At 35.3% G+C, this 19,995-nt stretch overlaps 1 protein-coding gene across 1 annotated transcript in view; it reads left to right on the forward strand.

The window, feature by feature from the left end:
- LOC145245919 (matrilin-1-like) overlaps nt 1-7,945 on the forward strand; it is a 145,871-nt gene extending 137,926 nt beyond the window's left edge. The window contains exons 13-15 of the mRNA XM_080107661.1: nt 167-226; nt 4,337-4,401; nt 7,830-7,945. Coding sequence (XP_079963787.1) covers nt 167-226; nt 4,337-4,368 — 92 coding nt within the window. The 3' untranslated portion in view covers nt 4,369-4,401; nt 7,830-7,945. The remainder of the gene's footprint in view (nt 1-166; nt 227-4,336; nt 4,402-7,829) is intronic.
- The last annotated feature ends 12,050 nt before the right edge of the window (nt 7,946-19,995 follow it).

Below are 19,995 nucleotides of genomic sequence, written 5' to 3' on the forward strand. Positions count from 1 at the left end.
ATACCGTTTTAATATTAGTTTTACATATACTAATTCATGCTACACGATGTATTAATAACCATTCAACTCTTTATAAGAGTGTGTCGGCATTTCTTATGTGTTTTTAAAGAAACTTAAACAGTTTCAAAAATTCAACTCGTTAAATAATGTTTCTTTTTTATTTTAGCTGGATGCATGGAGAGCCGTATCTGCACGCAATATGTCAAGTATAAGAGATGTGGTGACGGTAAATAATTTCATCTTTCTTTTGATTTTCTTAAATTCCGCTACGAGTTTTCTTTGAAATTAAAATGGAGTGCTGTTGGCACATCTAGGCAGGAGCTGTTCGGCGAGCCTTATCTGCCTTGATAAAATTCAAACCCAGCTTTAAACCTAGTAAGTGATGTCGCTTTTCTCTTCCCTGCAACCTCTTTCCTCAGAAAAGATGTTGCGAACCTGTCTCTGCTCTATCGTTATTTTCATGGCAAGTGCTCGTTTGAGCTCCAATCTATGGCCCCCTCTTGCCAAACTTTCATAAGAAAACACTCGATTATCTATGACAACTACTAACAATTTCCTCCCCACTCTCTATCTGTACCTAAATCTAAACAAATATTCCATGAACAAAGTTTATTTCCGAAAATTGCCCGCCTGTGGAGCACTATTCAACTGACCTGCTTCTCGGCCGATTACAAGTCTAGTGTAAACAAGTTCCCAGTCTTCAAGTCTAGTGTAAACAAATTCCTGTTCAGCGGTCCCTTTTAAATAATCTAAATTCCAACTAATCTACACAATTAACGATTACTACACTACTACCTTACATTCATTAACCCTTATCCTCGAGTGGCATTCGGGCCTTCGGGCCTTCGAGCCTTGATAAGTGGGAACTCCCTTGTAAAAGAAAATGTTTTAGTTCTTAAATGAATGTTGACGCATATAGAACATTTAAAAAGTTTCTTCGCGGTGCACCGATATTTCCCCATGCTGAAACACCAATGGTCGACAGAGTAACTAAAGCTATCTGCAAAGAATAAGGAGTTTTGTTCAAAGTTTACTCCTCTAGATCTATCATGATCTGTCCATAGAGGAATACGGTTATTCACCAGGCACAGACGACTATTGACTACGCGTCACATAGTGCTTGGTGTCATAGTGATCAATCGATGATGTCACGAATATGTAATCTCAGGAAGTTGTTCCTCGTCTCCAAACCGCTTATCAACTTAAATAAATTCTAGATTGAGAAGTTCAATTCACGTCTGGACTTTCGGGACGATACTTGAATATCCATTGTTTAATATGTTCGACGAGATCCAACCGAAATTTCAGCAGTGTAATATTTTGAGACTGAAACTTCAAAGCCTCTAGCAAGCTCTTATTTAACCACACTAGATGAATGTAATGCAATTTGGTTTAACCATAACGTAATAGCATACAAATCAGTTTAAGATGTTTGACGTCATTCATGATTTACACGTCTTGTTGAGATAGAAATTCTGATTTATTTGTTATCAGTGAGGCGGTGTGTCCACGATTGTTTGCAAAATCAATACTTAGCAAGAAACCAATTATTGCTCAAATGAATTCCTCATATTCAATCTATTTATCAGAACGTTTCAAAAGCTAAGAGAACCGGATCTGTATTAGTGTTATCTATCCAGTTTCCCGTAACGAAGAACAGACATTTTAAATTAAGAAAAAATATATTTCTTTATTCGCCATATTGGTACATAATACAAGGTATATATCATTAATAGACATGTGACAACAGCACTTTCTTTTCATTTTTTTTTTTTTTTTACTCATGAGTATATATCCGTTAATATATTATACGTTTTTATATAGACGGATGTGGTTCTCGGTTGATTAAGTGTTTAATTGTGTCGAATATATACCCGAAAGTCAAAAGAATAAAAAGAATATTCTGTTGTCACAGCCCTAATCATTGAAGATATATTAAAGTTAAGGCCGAAAAGAGAGGGAAAAAAGAAAGCTTTCACAGGTTATTACAATGAATCTGAATATTTCTTTGTAGTATAAAATTAGATGATTGCAATAAAGAAACACGTATTTGATTGCTAGTCATTATGAATTAAAATATTTTAAATGAAAAAGCTAGCTAACCGGTTTCGTACCACGCTCAATAGAGCTAAATCAAGGTACATTTAAGATTTTTAAAAAAGTTTCGTATGATATTTACAGAAAATGAAAGAATGAAAAATATCAAATAGAAACTACTTGAAGTCCGATAAAAATGCGTTTCTGTTTACAGAGAGAAATTCAGCACTTAATGTATATGTTCTTTAATGTTTTAAGACGATATGGAAGGTGCTGTATATTAAAAATGGAAAATACGCCAGCACTAAAATTGGAAACCAGTTACGGCTATTTATAAGGTGTTCTGCAATTAAGGGCCTGTATGTATTGTTCAGAATGCCTTTGTACTCTCATGTTTGACTTCTGACGTTCTGTATTGCGCATCTTCATTCTTTATTCTTATGAATAAGAAATGTACACACTAACATTATTTGGGTTGCTCTTCAACTCACAGAGGTACATTTTAATCTCCTCTACAATATATACCATTTGAACCATTCTAGAGTTTTAAAAAATGCTGATGGAGGAAATAACGAAATACCAATGACAGGAAAAGAAACTGGAATCTTAGGAAGATCATCATTCCAGAAATTATAGGAACAACTATGAAAAATTATAGGATCGACTCATGAAAAATAATTTCCAAAACTACGTGGTAAACATAACCGGTGAACCAGGTGCTAGATAGATACAAAGAATTGTACCTGAAGAAACAATTAGAATCTTTTAAAAAAATTTCTTGGTTGGAAATAACTGGTGAATGTCTGGTATCTAGTAAGATGTCACACCCCAGCTATGATAATGATAAGAAAATTGCTCGAGTGAATCAAATGAATTTCTCGCATTCTCTCTCTATCTCTCAGGTTTTAAATATTCTTTCTCTAGTCATCTCTTCACGTTTGATAATTATAATTCCATCTATTTATAACATGCATTATATCCGCTAATGCCTCAATAAGCAACATATAAATTAGGTAACAGTAAAATGTTATGACCTTCACAGTGTTGTTGCAGACATGAATGTCAATATGCGCACTTGCCATAAATTATTGAAATATGACGTATCATTGAAACTCGCATATAGAACTCAAGAGTGACATCGAACTGAATCCAAAATGTTACTGTTGTATGGTATATAAGCAGGATCTATACAATCGATGTCTCTTTGACGTTGTGACGTGTCGATATATATATATATATATATATATATATATATATATATATATATATATATATATATATAATGTTAATAGTTCACGTATGCTTCTAGAATAGCAATTTAAAAATTAAACTAAACTAAAATATCATGGCATTCATTCGATTAACAGTTAAGGATTAATAAAGATATATCATCGAGATATATTCATGAAGATTTCTCGGAAACTACTGGTGTGATCTGGTTGAAATTTTGTATGGACCTTTGTTATGATGAGGTGTAGCGAACTAAATATTACGATAATGGTTCGATGTGATGCAAAAACTAGCACAAATTAAACCATATTTAACCATCAATTTGCCATAAAGTACTCATCCTAATTTAACGGGTTATAACTTTTGCCTGTTTTTAACGGTCTAAAAAGCCTAGTTAAATTCATAACTATTTACTTCAAGAAGTGTTCTTTTATGAACCCATTCTACATGTGGCTGATTTTTCTGATCAAAGCAACTTGTTGCGAGATAAACATTTATTTATCAACAGTACTAAATACAAATATAATTTTGATTTGAAAAGGATTAAGTGTAAGTTTCTTTGTTACTAAGATATATATATATATATGAGTGTGTGTGTGTGTGTGCGCGTGTGTGAGTATGAGTGTGTCTGTAAGAGTGTCTGTGTGTATGTGTGTATTAATGTGTGTGTATGAGTGTGTGTACGTATCAGTGTGTGTGTATGAGTGTGTGTGTATGTGTGTATGAGTGTGTGTATGAGTGTGTGTATATGAGTGTGTGTATGAATGCGTGTGTATGTGTGTGTATAAGTATGTGTGTATAAGTGTGTGTGTATGTGTGTATGAGTGTGTGTATGAGTGTGTGTATGAGTGTGTGTGCGTATGAGTGTGTGTGTATGAGTGTGTGTGTGTATGTGTGTATGAGTGTGTGTGTATGAGTGTGTGCGTATGAATGTGTGTGTGTGTGTGTGTGTGTGTGTGTGTGTGTGTGTGTGTGTGTGTGTGTGTGTGTGTGTGTGTGTGTGTGTGTGTGTTAAAAACAAATATTTAAAACTCATCAAGAATTTACATCTTCTTTTTAATTTTTTCAGGAAAAATTTGCTGTAAACATTGCAGAAGATAGTTGGCCAATAGCGAGATTAAAACCAATACCGATGTAAGTTTGTATTTATTTAATTTTTTTTTTTCATTTGATAGAAATTTTGCGACAATTGATGTTGTTAACCCCAAAATAAAATTGAATTAAAATTAAATTAAAACTTATAGGTCCGACGTACGTCAAAAAAATAATTATGACACGTCCGCAACAAAGATTTTAATTATATCAACTATTACTTGTTCCGCAAGGTGTAGCCAATCAGTTCCATTTTCGTTTTTTGATTTCTATCTCCATTGAGGTTTGGTTGGTTTTGTCCCACAGTTGTTCATTGAATATAGTCTTTGACCATCTGATGTTTTGGGTGTTTCTGAGATATCTATTGGTGAATGTTTGTGGGTATTGGTCTTTGTCACTCTCCACGTTTATGAGCCATAGAGTATAATCGACTTCACATTGGTGTTGAAAATTCGGATCTTATTCCGGAGTGAGAGGACTGTTGTTTTTCAGATTGGTCTTAAGATGCTGAAGGCGTGTCTGGCTTTGCTTATCCGACACTTGATGTCCTACACTTTGCGGAAGCCTACATTAAACATCACCAGGCAGGCCCTTGAATGGTACCCGCAAGGCAAGTGTAAAATTGATCGCCCGAGGCAGACATGGAAAAAAAGTATTGAGGCTGACACCAGGGCTGCCGTAATGACATGGGCCGAACTGAAGAGAACCAGCCAGAACCGGGTCCATTGAAGGAGCATTGTTGCGGCCCTATGCTCCCCAATGAATCAAGAGGCGCAAACTAAACTAAGTACTTGTTTGAATTCTCTTTTATAAATCGAAGTTTGTATAGACTTGGACGTCTTTTATCTATTTTAGCTTTAATATGGTTGCTTATGATCGCGTTGTTCTGTGCATCTGTCAATAGAGATTCTGTTTTGCTGTTCATGTGTCCTTTTCTTAGCCACGTCCAAGTGTTTTCATGATTCTCTTCTGTTGTTATTCTGATGACCCTAGAACGAGAATGTTCCAAACCGCGATTTGGTTGGTATGCAAAGAAGAACAAGACCCTTCATTTTCGTGTATAACACAATAACAAGGTGTAATACGGGGTCAGATTAATGTGGAGAACCAACATACATGAGAGAGAGAGGGGGAATTCTGAAAGAGTATAAAAAATAGTTATGAAGAAACCTGTCGACATTTTCTGATAGTGGCAAGCGACATACAATGAAGCGATTCCCTCCTTATGGAAGAGATAATGCATCGGAGGATTGTCCCCCATCCTTTGGATCAAATAGAACCATACTTTATTGCAACAAAGGAGATTCCCTGGTTAGTATGCAGAAAGTGAGTTTGACTAATGAATCACTGCTTACGAGGCCAAAGGTCACTCACGGATTAGTGGAATGATGAGAGGGTTGAGAACAAAATTTTATTCAAGTAATAAAATTTGCAAGGTGATAGCAAATCAACATATCCATCTCTATGTATATATTAGTGTTAAGCCGATTCTTTTAATTGTGTTTTTTTTTATTTGATTTTGTTTAAAGCTAAATATTCTCTTGCTGGTAGTAATGGTCAAATAATAAATATTTATTGATTTTAAACCACCAATGAAGTTAAAATCAATAGATAGCCCCCCCCCGCAAGTATATTCTTACGTTTAGGAAAATATTTGCACATTTAACATGTCTGTTTTGACGATAATCAGAGAAAAAAATACAACAATATGTTAAATATTTAGAGATTCATAAAGAATCGAAATCGGAATCGATAATTGCATCGGAATCGGGAATTTAGTACGGAATCTGTAATTGTGTCGGAATCGAGAATTTAATACGGAATTGGTAATTGTATCGGAATCGGAAAGAAATATTGGAATTGTCACATCACTATTATCTATCTATCTATCTATCTATCTATCTATCTATTCATTCATCTATCTACGGATAAATTTTTCTTGCCTTGTGTTTTCGTCATTTCCTGATACATATCCTGACAATATAGCAAATAACTTACACTATGACGAAATCTCTGTTTAAGACGATGGGTGAGAGTTTTGTTTTGTTGAAAAATTGTCACCAATTTTTTTTTACTTTTGTTTCCGAATTTTTTTAAATGAGGATTCGTGTTTTGTATTATTTAGATTATTCGGACTACTGTTCTCATCTTACGGTTCTACCCAGTCATGATTGACGGAACGAGTGCAAACTACGCCTGCCGTAGTGTTTCGTTTGAAATTCCCAGGCTCGACAGGAAGATTTTCGCATTCAACAAAGCACACGTGAAGAATGCCAGAGGTTACCTCGACCGAACAGTTGTGAAAACAGTAGTCTGAATAATTTAAATAATAGAAAGTAAATATTTTTTGTCATAAAAATAAATAAAACTGACATTTCAAAGTCATTCTTTCTGTTTGATCGCTTGTTTATTGTTTTTCCATAATGAGCGACAATAGCGCATTTTGTAGTCGGTTAAAGTTTAATTGTTTTGCTCACGTTCACTTCAAACAAGGCACATCGCCACTTGCACCTAAACGACTACTATTTGAAACCATGATTAGAGAAGATGAACAATATATTAGTTTACGTTACATTTAAACTTCTGTATATCAGTAGGGAAGCAGATAGCAGGAAGGGAATTCCAAAGTCTAGCTGTTCGAGGGAAGAAACTATAAAAGTAAAAGTTTGGCATTTAGGGACCTCAACAGTGAAGGGGTGTGATTTTGTTGCTAAGCGGACTTGTCGGAGTATTACGTCGAAGAGAAGAGCACAAGTGTAACGAGTTCATCAGAGCACATTCCATTAAAATACTTGTAAAACAGGCACAGAGATGCAACATTGCAGTAATGGGACAGGGGTTGGAGCCTAGTTGACAAAGTGAGGCCTATTAGATTAGAGAATCTTCTTTGAACGATATCCAAGAGTGAGAGACTAGCGGTAGATGCATCAACCCAGATGTGGCAACAATATTTCATGTATGGGCGAATGGTGGCCTTGTAGAGGTACAGGCAACTCTCAGGTACGAATAGTCTTCTAGCACGATAGAGAGAACCCGCCTTCTTTGCAGCAGCCTTCGCAATGTCCTCAATGTATTTGTTTCAGTTTATATTGCCTGTGAATGCTAAGCCGAGGAGTTTGAAGGAAGAATTCTTGTGTAGGGTGTTATTTGTCATGGATATAGATGGTTGGAAAGGCTTTTGTAATTGTTAAAGGAGAGCAGCTTAATCATATTAGCATTAAATGTTACCATCCATTTACGGCCCCATTCCACTACAGTTTGGAGGTTATTTTCTTAAGATTCTGCCATTGTCTTAGATTTGTGTGCATCGTTCTTCCCGCATGCATATTATAAAGCGTTGTATCATCAGTAAATATGTCCATCTCTGACACAATATTTTGAGGGAAGTCGTTTATATATTTTTGTCCTGGACAGCAGCTGGTATCTCCATTAGTTAATGATGTTTTCTAATATTTTTAATCCGATTTCAGATAAACAGGGACATAAACAAGAGACCAAAGAAGAATAAGAAAGAAAAATGAAATGACATGAAGAATTTTTTCTTTGAAAATGTATTTGGAGAAAAAATAACAGGCAATTCAGAAAAGGATGAAAATAGAATTCGAGACTGTGTCTGGATGAAGATGAACTCAGTCAAAGAATACTGAATCTATAAGTTATTTTTGTTCAATTTGTCTTCCGATAGTTACCTGGTTTCGAAGCGGAAGAGAAAAAGTAAAAGAACAATAAATATTTTTAAAAAAAAACAGATTTTTATATAACTGTTGTATGAGTTTTTGTTATTATTAACTTGTTGTCACATGTTACCACTTGTTCAATAAATTTTACTTTTGTGATCATGTAAAAGTGATTATCATAATTATTTACTCACAAATAAAAATAGACGACTGTGTACTTCTTTAAAATGTTTGCTAGAAGTGTGGAGTATACATATACATATATATATATATATATATATATATACATATATATATATAGAAAGAGAGAGAGAGAGAGAGAATTGTTCTGATTTTGAATCCAAATAAAATTCATGACATAACACTGTGTTCTTTTGTTTATTTCTACCAACAACGTTGAATGAAAACGATATTATTGTTGCTTATTAAGAATACACCACATTGCTAATGATGAATATTTTATATTAAAAAACAAACATATATCAGAAATTATGAAGACTGCTTAATATATCAATCAAAATCGATAATATTTTCTAAATTATATATATACAGGGTGACCCAAAGAAAACGGGTCCAAAATCTAATTAGGCCCCGTTTCTTAGTGTTTTATCCGAATGAAATTAAACTTTGGTCATAACTACTTTATTATATTCAAAACATCAAATCAAAACACTAGGGTCTTTGGCCTTTTTTTTTTCTCCGTTCTACAGCATATGTTCTAGATGGCCTCCATTTAGCGTTTGTTTGTTTTTTAGGTCACCCTGTATATATATATATATATATATAACTGAAATTTGAAAATATTTCCAGATTATAGATTGTGTAATAGTGTAATAGTGTAAAGCGTAAGTCCATATAAATATTATTTATAAGACAATTCTAATCAGATAAAGATGCTCAATTTACGAAATAGAACAATACTATATAATATATTTTTTTACATAGGCATCACCACATTATCAAGGCCAAGAGGCCACTCAAGGATAAGGGTTAAAGAGTGTACAGTAGAAATGGGACAATATAGTAATCATTAGTAATGAAAATTTGGTAAATTTGAAAACTTATATGGAACGGCTCATCAAGAACTTATTTACGTTAGATTTGAACACAACCATATTGTAGTCAGTCGGAAAGCAGGAAAATGGAAGACAATTCCACAGGCGTGCAGTTCTAAGAAAGAAGCTTGGTTCATTGAATCTACGTTTAGGTTTAGGCACAGATAAAGAGTGGGGGAATTATTGATAGTGTTTACAGCTAGACGGGTGTTTCTTGTGAAAGTTTGGCGAGGGGGGACCATAGATTGAAGGTCAGTCGAACACTTTCCATGAAAATAACGATACATCAGAGACAAACTCGCAACATCTCTTCTGTGAGATAGAGGTTGCAAGGAAAAGAAAAGGGCATCTCCTACGAGGCTACGAAGTCTATTTTGAACTCTATCAAGGCAGGACAAGTCCTTTCTAGCAGCTCCTGTCCAGATGTAGCAATAGTATTCCATCCTTGGACGTACCTGGCTCTTATATAGATAGAGAATAGCATCAGCAGTGAGATATTTACCGAATCGATAGAAAGATCCCACCATTTTTCCAGCGGCCTTGGCAACAGATTTGATGTAGGTGTTCCATTTAAGATCAGGAGTAATGGTCAAGCCCAGAAGCTTGTCAAACTTGAGGCCTCCTGAAGACGAGAGCCATTCATTTCAATTGATGCCAGATGTGGATCAGAATGTTGATGATGTAAAGAGAGAAGCTTGATTTCAGATGCATTAAAAGTAATTTATATTTATTTATATTATAAATGAAAATTTGGAATTAAATTCAGTAAATTAAAAAAAAATAAGACTTATTTATCGACAATAAAATTCACTTGTGATAAAATTCGTTTGTGGAAATATTACAATCTTCAATGGATTATATCCTATCATGCTTTATAGATTGCTTCATACATTTGAACATTAAAAACTCTCCATTTGGTTCTGCAGTATACATTTCTTAATTGCCTTGGATCTTACGATTATGCCTCTATCTTTCTTCATTTAATCTAACTATATACTTTTTAATCTTGGCTTTTCATGCAGGATTTTTAATTTTCAATCTATGTTCTAAACAGCAAAATTCATGAGTGCCTATAAATATTATTTTGCTAAAAACATTTTCTTTGGAGAGATGAGCCATTTACTGAAAATCTATGGATTAAGGAAAAACTTTAAATTTTTATATTCCTTATCGAATAATAAATTTGTCGTAATTTTTTTTAATTTACTGAATTTAATTACACATTTTCATTTATATATATATATATATATATATATATATATATATATATATATATATATATATATATATATATATATCATCTGATTGGGGATGCAAAAAAGATTCATGACGTGACATTGTATTTCTCTGTTTTACTTGAATACTTTATTTTTAAGTTTGAATGAAAACTACATTTAGTTAAGAATGAATACTGTATATATGCCACTCATAAAGACAAAATGATGATGACTACATATTGCCAACAATTAAGACTACAGATATCGAATGACAGAAACTATTTATTTCCAACTAGCAGAGAGACCCAACGTTGCCTGGGATGTAATGGTGCTCAACGAATATTTCACACTCTCATATTTTTACTGTTATCAAAATCTCTCTCTCTCTCTCTCTCTCTCTCTCTCTCTCTCTCTCTCTTTCTCCCTTTATCTCTTCGTCTCTCTCTTTCTGTCCCTCCCTCTCTCTCTCCCTCTTCCCCTCTCTCCCTTTCTCTCTCTCTCTTTCTCCCTTTACCTCTTCGTCTCTCTCTTTCTGTTCCTCCCTCTCTCTCTCTCTCTCCCTCTTCCCCCCCCCCCTCTCTCTCTCTCTCTCTCTCTCTCTCTCTCTCTCTCTCTCTCTCGTATGGGAAGCATATACCAGTGGATAGGAGTCAGTTCAAAAAGCAAAGTAGGTGTTGTACATCGGACACAATCCAAAAAAAAAATGTATTTCACTTCATTTGTATCAACACAACAACGATATGGATCTTCCTAATTTTTGATGACAAAGAATAAATTATTTTTCTTTTATTCTCTAGAATCCTCTCTTGTAACTACTACCAACATATCGTCATTAAGACAAATTCAACATAAACTTTATTCGTTTTCGTTTCATATTGCGTAAGCAGTTAATTAACAATCGACTTTTAACACTTTAACGGCCAAAGAAGTACGAACAGTTTTTTTTTTTTATGATCATATCGTATGAAATAAAAGTCAGGAGACCTCCAGAACGCTACTGAAAGCACTAAATAAAATAAGGAGGTCCCTAGACCACAACTAAAACCAATTTTCTTACCACCTCTAGGAGAGAAATTATTTTTTCAAGTGAACACTAAAAGAAATAACACGAAGGAGACCTCTAGATCGTACTGAAAACACAAAATAAAATATAAAAGTAAGAACACTACTAAAATAAAGTTTTTACTTACTAGAAGGGAAATTAGTGATTAGCGGAAAAAATAAAATTCAAGATGCCTTTCGAGCGCTACTTGAGGGACTAATAAAAAAAATAAGGAGTTCTTCAGAGCACTACTAGAAGCAAGATACTCGGTGCTTCTCAGAAGAGAAAATATTTTTAAGTGAGCAGTGGAAAAAAAAATACTTAAGGGGCTTCCAGGATGCTATAGAAAGCATTAATAAAAATTAAGGAAACTTCTAATGCATTAATAAAATTATTTTTAAGTAAAACAAAAATAAAATTATTCGACTATTTTACGTGATTTTTCTGTTGTACGATCTTTTCTATCCGACATAGGTAAGATTTTTTTTTAATATGGATCGAATTTTGTTATTTAAAGGTAACTTATCTTACTTCTGGTAACAGTAATGTGCTGTGCACTATTTTATTTGTAAGAAAAACACTTTAAAATAAGTTAAAACTCAAAAAGCTTATCCATATCAGAAGGAAAGTATCTTATCTTCTTTTTTGACACGTAATAATATTTCTACTTGAAATGATTTGGTTTAAAAGATCACCCATCTATACAAGCACACTATTCTTCTTTTTTTTTACAAGATGGTCACCACTTATCAAGGCCCGGAAGCCACTCAGGGATAAGGGTTATTGTAAGTACAGTACGTTAGTGTGGATATTTAAAGTGTCTACTTAAGGGGGCGGTTCATTAGGAATTTGTTAACGTTGGACTTGAAGACATCCAAGTTGTAGTCAAGAGGGAAGCAGGCAGACGGAATAGAGTTCCACAGGCGTGCAGTTCTAAGAAAGAAGCTTTGTTCATGGAATCTACGTTTTGATTTAGGCATAGATAAAGAGCGGGGAAAGTTTTTGACAGTGGATTCAGCTAGACGGGTGTTTTTGTAAAAGATTGGCGAGGGGGGACCAGAGATTGGAGTTCAGACGAGCACCTGCCATGGAAATAAACAAAGATAGGCTCGCAATGTCTCTTCTGTGTGAGAGAGGTTGCAGGATAGAGAAAAGGGCATCCCCTACAAAGCCACAAAGTCTATTTTGTACTCTGTCAAGGCAGGATAGGCTGTTTTTAGCAGCTCCTGCCCGACATGGCAGCAGTACTCCATCCTTGGACGTACTTGGTTTTTATATAGATAGAGAATTGCATCAGTAGTGAAATATCTTCTGGAGCAGTAGAAGGATCCCACAATCTTTCCAGCGACCTTGGCAACAGACTTGATGTACGTGTTACATTTCAGATCAGGAGTGAAGGTCAAGCCCAGAAGCTTGTCAAAACATGGGGCTTCTCCTAGACGAGAGCTATCCATTTCAATTGATGCCAGATGGAGATCAGAGCGTCGATGATGTAAAGATAGGAGTTTGGTTTTAGATGCATAAAAGGTAACCAGCCACGTCTTCCCCCACTGAACCACTCGTTCGAGATCAGAGGAGAGAGAATCAGAGAGAACTTTGTCATTTACAGCCTTTGATGTGTTGCTGTAAATGTTTTTGTTTTTTTTGTAATTATTTTTCTACTTGTAATTTTCCGTAAGAGTTTGAATTTATACTAATTTCAACATGACACCTAAACGCGTAATAATATTTTTACCTGAAATGCGTTAATTTAAAAGATAACCAATTTACACAAACACTCTATTTTTTGTTGTCATTATTTTTCTACTTGTAATTTAATACTTAATTCTTTATGTTTACTTTTGAATTAGTTTTATTTCAAGAATAAACGGAATACAATTTAAGTTGAATTCTTATTCAAAGTGTGCAAAAACAAAACAAAGTGATTATATAATATATTAAAACTGTCCCTACAGTAAAATTAGACTTTTTATTTTATAAAGTATTACAATATATTTTCGTATAAGTAAATACATCATTGATATTGTCTATTCGTCGGAAGTGAAATAAACAGGATATTTCATCTACGTGACTACATCTAAATGGATATTTCACCTTTGTAAACGGGAGAATAACATTCGATGGATGCAATAACAACAGATGACATATGTATAGGCGGAAACAATACTTACTTCGATGACGACAGCAAAACGACAGGCTACCTGCATAAAACGGAAATAAATACTCAACTGAAAGGGGAGTGGCTAAAAGAAGTTGCGTAGGCGACATGCCGAAAAGGGCGTGGTTAAATTTGGATATGTAAGCGAAATTCCAAAAGGGACGTGGCAGTTTGAGAATACATAACTTTCCCAAAAAGAATTTAACCGATTCAATTCTTGATCTGAAAAAAAAAACAACTAGTTTTTGTTTCGTGTTAATTCATTCACTTTATCCATTCGTGGCAAATATCTTTTTGGGGAGGTGGGGTGGGGGTACAAAATTTTATAATGGCATAATATTTTATGCACAAATCTTTGTCGTCCTTCTTTTAAGGACAACAGCAATATACAACGGTGGAAGTTCAATAAAACCAAATCTTTTAAATTATTATTCAGAAATATAATTTTATATATTTGATATGAACAAAACATTTGCTGTATGTGTAGCAATAACCCAAATCTTGGACACAAACATATAAAAATTGATATTGGGCGTTTTTTTAAATAAATAAAAATTAAACCCTGTAACTACACTAATCTGTTTAAAAAATAAGGTCTGTGAATAAATAATAAATTCCATTAATTATAACATAATTAATAAAGTATTGTAGTTTGATTAAAACATTATGTTTATGGCAAACAATTCCGTCAGCACGACCTGGCACGGCCTGGCACGGTCCCAAACAATTCTGTTCATAGGGTTCTGCATGGTCCGACATAATTCCGTCCACATGATCCGGAATGGTCCAGAACAATTCCATAGAAAGCTTGCCAGTCACTCGTTGAACGACTCTGGCGTCGGCTTTCTATAGCCCTTGAACGATTTCATTTTCGGTGTAGGTAGGTCCAATTAACACACTGACACAACACACTGATTAACACACTGACTTGAGAGCTTCCGCGCATGCTTTGTCATCGCCGCGAGTAAATAGACTAATTATATTAATGACAAAAACCAATATGAACGTATTTTTTGCAAAAATATTTTATTGTTATCGACACATGATATTGTTTTTAATTTCAACTAAAATAGGAGAATAAACAGAACCCTGACCGTAAGTAAGCACAGAAATTAGACATTTATAATGATTATATAAAATATTTATTCTTTTAATAATTCCAGTTCAGGCAAATCAATTTTAATAAAAAAAAGTTTTTTTAAGACAACAGACATGCCGGGTTACCTGAGACCTTAGGAAATACAAAGGAAAAGAATACATCGAAATTGAATTGTTCATTCGATACAAATGCGAGATGTAGATAGTTCAACTATGCTTATCGATGTTGCAGCTAAAGATGCCAGCAACTGTGATGATGCGGAGAATGCATGTGAAAATGTTCATAGTAAATCGAAACAGTCAAATTAAAATGTTGCATGCCCCTGTCTATATGTGTTCACAATCAAGTGAAGAAGATCAACTGTAACAACATTGGAGATGAGTGTGTTACAAGTATGTTAAACTGGAAAATGTCCGCATAAGATAAGCAAGATAATGGAAAATTCTATTAGAAGTAAAAGTAGATTAAGAAATACGTGAGTAGGAAGTTGATTCAAGGAAGGAAGTCCGTAATGACACGAAGGGCGAAAAGAAGAAAGCTCGTTTTGTTTTTGGCAGATGAACTGATTATGTTCAATCGTAGTTTTCCAAAGCTCGGCGAAGGGCGATGAAAAGTTTATTCGTTTTCTTATAGAATGAAGGAATATAATACCAAGGAACATGGGCCATTCAGCTACACTGGTGTTGGCGCTTTTTGATTCTTTAATGTTGTACATAATTGCAGCGAGAGATAGGAGAAAGTGGAAACTTTAACCTACACATCATCACAGAAATTTTTGCCGGTGAAGTGAACGCTCTGTAATACCCCACTAATGATATGTAATATTGATTACACAATGTTGTTCACCGGACACAATCAGATAAGGAAATTTTAAAATTTTATATTTTTATTCCATGTTCTGTCCCTGCTTTGCATTCTCCCCATGTTTCAACCGAAAACCAAAAAGTGATTCCGTCCTAGTAGTGCACAACTACCGAAATTTATAGTAAAAGTAAAAGTATATGAAATAGGAAGATAGGAGGTTGATACATGGACGGAAGTTCGTAATGACACGTACTAAGGAATGCTATATAATATTGACCACAGACTTGTTCACCAGGCACATATTAGAGACGGGTGTATAAAATAGGGTTAGACTGGAAAATTCCATTATAATTTGAGTAGAATAAGAAATACCTGGGCAGGAAGTTGATATATTGACGGAAGTCCATAATGACACGCAATGAGGAATCCTACATAGTATTGATCGGCGGTCTAGTTCACCAGGTCGGAAATCACATCGGCTGAAACGTTGTGAAGATAACATAAGATGAGAACAATAGTTCCATAATCCAAATAATACAAATCATCAATCAATATCTAAAAAAAATTAAACATATGATTTATTAATTATTAATTAATAATTAATTAATAATTACCATAAGATTGTTAATAAAATTGTCGACTTTTTTTTGCGTGCTTACGACGATATACTTTTTAAGTTTATTTTTCTATTTTTATTTAAATGCAACTTTTTAATTAATTCGTGAACCAAAAATGTAATAAATTGTTTTTGCAGAGAAAAAGATGTGTTCACATTTAATAATAATAATAATAATAATAATAATAATAATAATAATGATAATAATGATAATAATAATAATAATAATAATAATAATAATAATAATAATAATAATAATAAACCCGACACAGCACTCGAAAACGAGAACCACAAAATCTTATGGGACATGGACATACAGACGGACAAATCCATCCAAGCAAGAAGACCAGATGTCGTAATAATTAACAAGAAAGAGAAATCCTGTCAAATCGTAGACTTTGCTGTCCTAGCTGACCACAGGGTGAGTATGAAAGAAAAAGAGAAACGAAGCAAATACACAGAACTAGCCAGAGAGTTAAAAGGGATTTGGATGATGAAGAAAATCCAAATAGTACCGATAATAGTAGGAGCACTAGGAACAATCCCAAAAAAACTGGAAAAAAGAATGGGAGAAATTGGAATCAGAGGAATAGCTGCAAAAATACAACGCCTAACGATAATGAAAACGGCTGAAATATTAAGGAAACCCCTTGAATGAGGAGAATAACACAAGACAATATAACGAAGAAGCGTTACAGGGAATGAAGAACACCAAAGCTGCAGATCTACATGTTCTACACCCCCCATCATGCATCTCTCCATTGTTTCACCATCGTCCCCCCCAAAAAAAGTGATAACAAAGAGCCGAGAAGAGTCAAGGAGGATGGAAAGACCGAGGAGGGAGCACTGGCCGGACCTCCGCTGGACAAGTGCGAAGAGAACTGGGAGGCTTAGTGCCACTCAAATTCTAGTATAAACCAATGGCCACTGCCAGCGAGAAATCAATGGTAAGCGGCTGTTGCGATGATGCAAATTTATTTTCAAATGCTATCGAAGGAGAAGGAGGGAGCTGGACGTCTGAGGAGACTTGTTGTCACTCAGCTTCCAGAGAACACCACAGGTCTCCAATCAGATCGTTTGCTGACTCGTGTGAAAGCTCCAGGTGAGCCAAAAATAATAATAATAATAATAATAATAATAATAATAATAATAATAATAATAATAATAATAATAATAATGATGATGATGATAATAATAATAATAATAATAATAATAATAATAATAATAATAAAACTTTTAATCGCCCCAAACAAAGCACATTACCACTGAAAGATAAGTGGTTACTGTGAACTAGGGACTATGCCTACAGGGGCACTCTAAATGGGGAGTTGAGTAGCGGATGACTGCTCGTATCACATTTAAATTTCTGAGTGTTAGTACGGTCAATTAAGCAGGAAATAGGAAGTCCAAAGTCTAGCAGCTCATGGGAATAAACTATTATATTAGAAGACTTTGTTGCGTCTTTGCAGTGAAGGTGTAAGATCTTGCAGCTTGTCGGTTTAGTTGATGGCATTTACGTTAAGGGGGGCACTAGTTCAACGAGTTCGTCTGAGCATGTATATAGGATCCTGAACAGAAGTGTGCGTTCTATCCCAACCATTATCAATGGACCAGAGGTCATCTCGTCAGCGTCAGACAAGGCCAAACTATTTGCAAAGAACTTTGCAGCTAATTCTACCCTATGCGACGAAGGCCATCAACTCCGCATATTTCCCCTATAACACAGAATAAGTTAGGTGACATACCAATATCCGTGCATGAGGTCGCCAAGCTAATCAAGAACCTTGATTCTAGTAAAGCAACTGGCCCTGAAGGCATCCCAATTATAGTGTTAAAAAAGCTTCAACCAGAACTTTGTCCCATACTTACGAAACTATTTAAGCGCTGCCTTAAGAAGAAGTGCTTTCCGACTCCCTAGAAGACCTCATCAGTTTGCCCTGTATTTAAGAATTTTGGTGATAAGTCATCTCCCTCTCAGTACAGACCAATAAGTCTCCTGTGTGTTATGAGTAAGTTGCTGGAATCCATATTAAATAGAGAAATAGTCAACCACCTCAGCAGGAATAACCTTCTTAGTGACACACAATATGGTTTCCGCTCTGCAAGATCTACCGCAGATGTGCTGACGGTTATATCCCACAGGATTAGTGAATCTCTTGACAAAGGCTTCCTTTCTAGAGCAATTGCTCTTGACATATCAAAGGCCTTCGACAAGGTATGGCATAAGGGTCTACTTCACAAAATTTCCAGCTACGGTATAACTGGAAATGTTTTCTCAATCATAAAATCATTTCTCTCCGATAGGCTCATACGAGTAGTGGTAGATGGACAAAAATCGGAGGCCTGCAATATAAATGCTGGAGTCCCTCAGGGTTCAATCCTGGGCCCAACTCTCTTCCTGATCTACATCAATGACCTCCCTAAACACATACTTAACTCATTCGTTGACATCTATGCTGATGACATGACCATCTACGGCAACACATCAAAGGCTGTAAATGACAAAGTTCTCTCTGACTCTCTCTCTCCTCTGATCTCGAGCGCGTGGTTCAGTGGGGAAGATGTGGCTGGTTACCTTTAATGCATCCAAAACCAAACCCTTATCCTTACATCATCAACCCTCTGATCCCCATCTGGCATCAATTGTGATGGATGGCTCCCGTCTGGGTGAGGCCCCGTGTTTTGACAAGCTTCTGGGCTTGATCTTTACTCCTGATCTGAAATGTAACACGTACATCAAGTCTGTTGCCAAGGTCGCTGGAAATATGGTGGGATCCTTCTACCGCTCCAAAAGATATCTCACTACTGATGCAATTCTCTATCTATATAAAAGCCAAGTACGTCCAAGGATGGAATAGTGTTGCCATATCTGGGCAGGTGCAGCTAAAAACAGCCTATCCTGCCTTGACAGAGTACAAAATAGACTTCGTGGCTTAGTGGGGGATGCCCTTTTCTCTACCCTGCAAAATCTCTCACACAGAAGAGACGTTGCAAGCCTATCCTTGTTTTAACGGTATTTCCATGGAAGGTGCTCGTCTGAACTCCAATCTCTGGTTCCCCCCTCGCCAATCTTTCACGAAAAACACCCGTCTAGTTGAATCCACTGTGAAAAATTTCCCCCACTCTTTATCTGTGCCTAAATCAAAATGTAGATTCCATGAACAAAGCTTCTTTCTTAGAACTGCACGCCTGTGGAACTCTGTTCCGTCTGCCTGCTTCCCACCGGACTACAACTTGGATGTCTTCAAGTCCAACGTTAACAAATTCCTAATGAACCGCCCTCCATCAAATCTCCACACTAACGTAATGTACTTGCAATAACCCTTATCCCTGAGTGGCTTCCAGGCCTTGATAAGTGGTGATCACTTCGTAAAAAAAAATGTTTCATTAAATTACTTGTAAAAAGAGCACAGGGACGCTACATTGTAGCGATAGAACAAAGTAGCCTCTCTCTAATAGAGAGAGACTAGTGGCTAATGCACCAGCCAAGATGTAGCAACAATCTTTAGTGCATGGGCAATGGTAGCTTTAAAGAGATACTAACAGGCCGCCCGGTGTTGCTCGGTCGCAAAATACGCATAAATATTATATTTTAATTAATGCAGATTTCTTATTTATTATAAACAGAAGTATCGTAGGTATGAAACATTACTCAATGTTTGAGAGAAATAGCATTAATGGAGCATTCTATAGACTTCAAGTTTAAAAAATGAAGAAAACAACGGAAATAAACTGAGACATGTGCATGTGAGTATTATGTTTGTTTGTTTTTTTCTAAACAGTTCACTTCTTGTAAGTAAAAAATATGAAGATGATGAGCGTAGTGGTCGGCCATCGGATTTTGACAACGATTAATTAAGAGCCTTAGTCGAAGCTAATCCACACACAACTGTTCGAGAACTTGCTTCTGAATTAGACGTAACGTATAAAACAATTTCCAACCACTTGGGAGAGATTGGAAAGACAAA

Source organism: Euprymna scolopes, chromosome 23, assembly GCF_053919585.1.
Source record: "Euprymna scolopes isolate OS-2025 chromosome 23, ASM5391958v1, whole genome shotgun sequence".
Classification (NCBI taxonomy): domain Eukaryota; kingdom Metazoa; phylum Mollusca; class Cephalopoda; order Sepiida; family Sepiolidae; genus Euprymna; species Euprymna scolopes.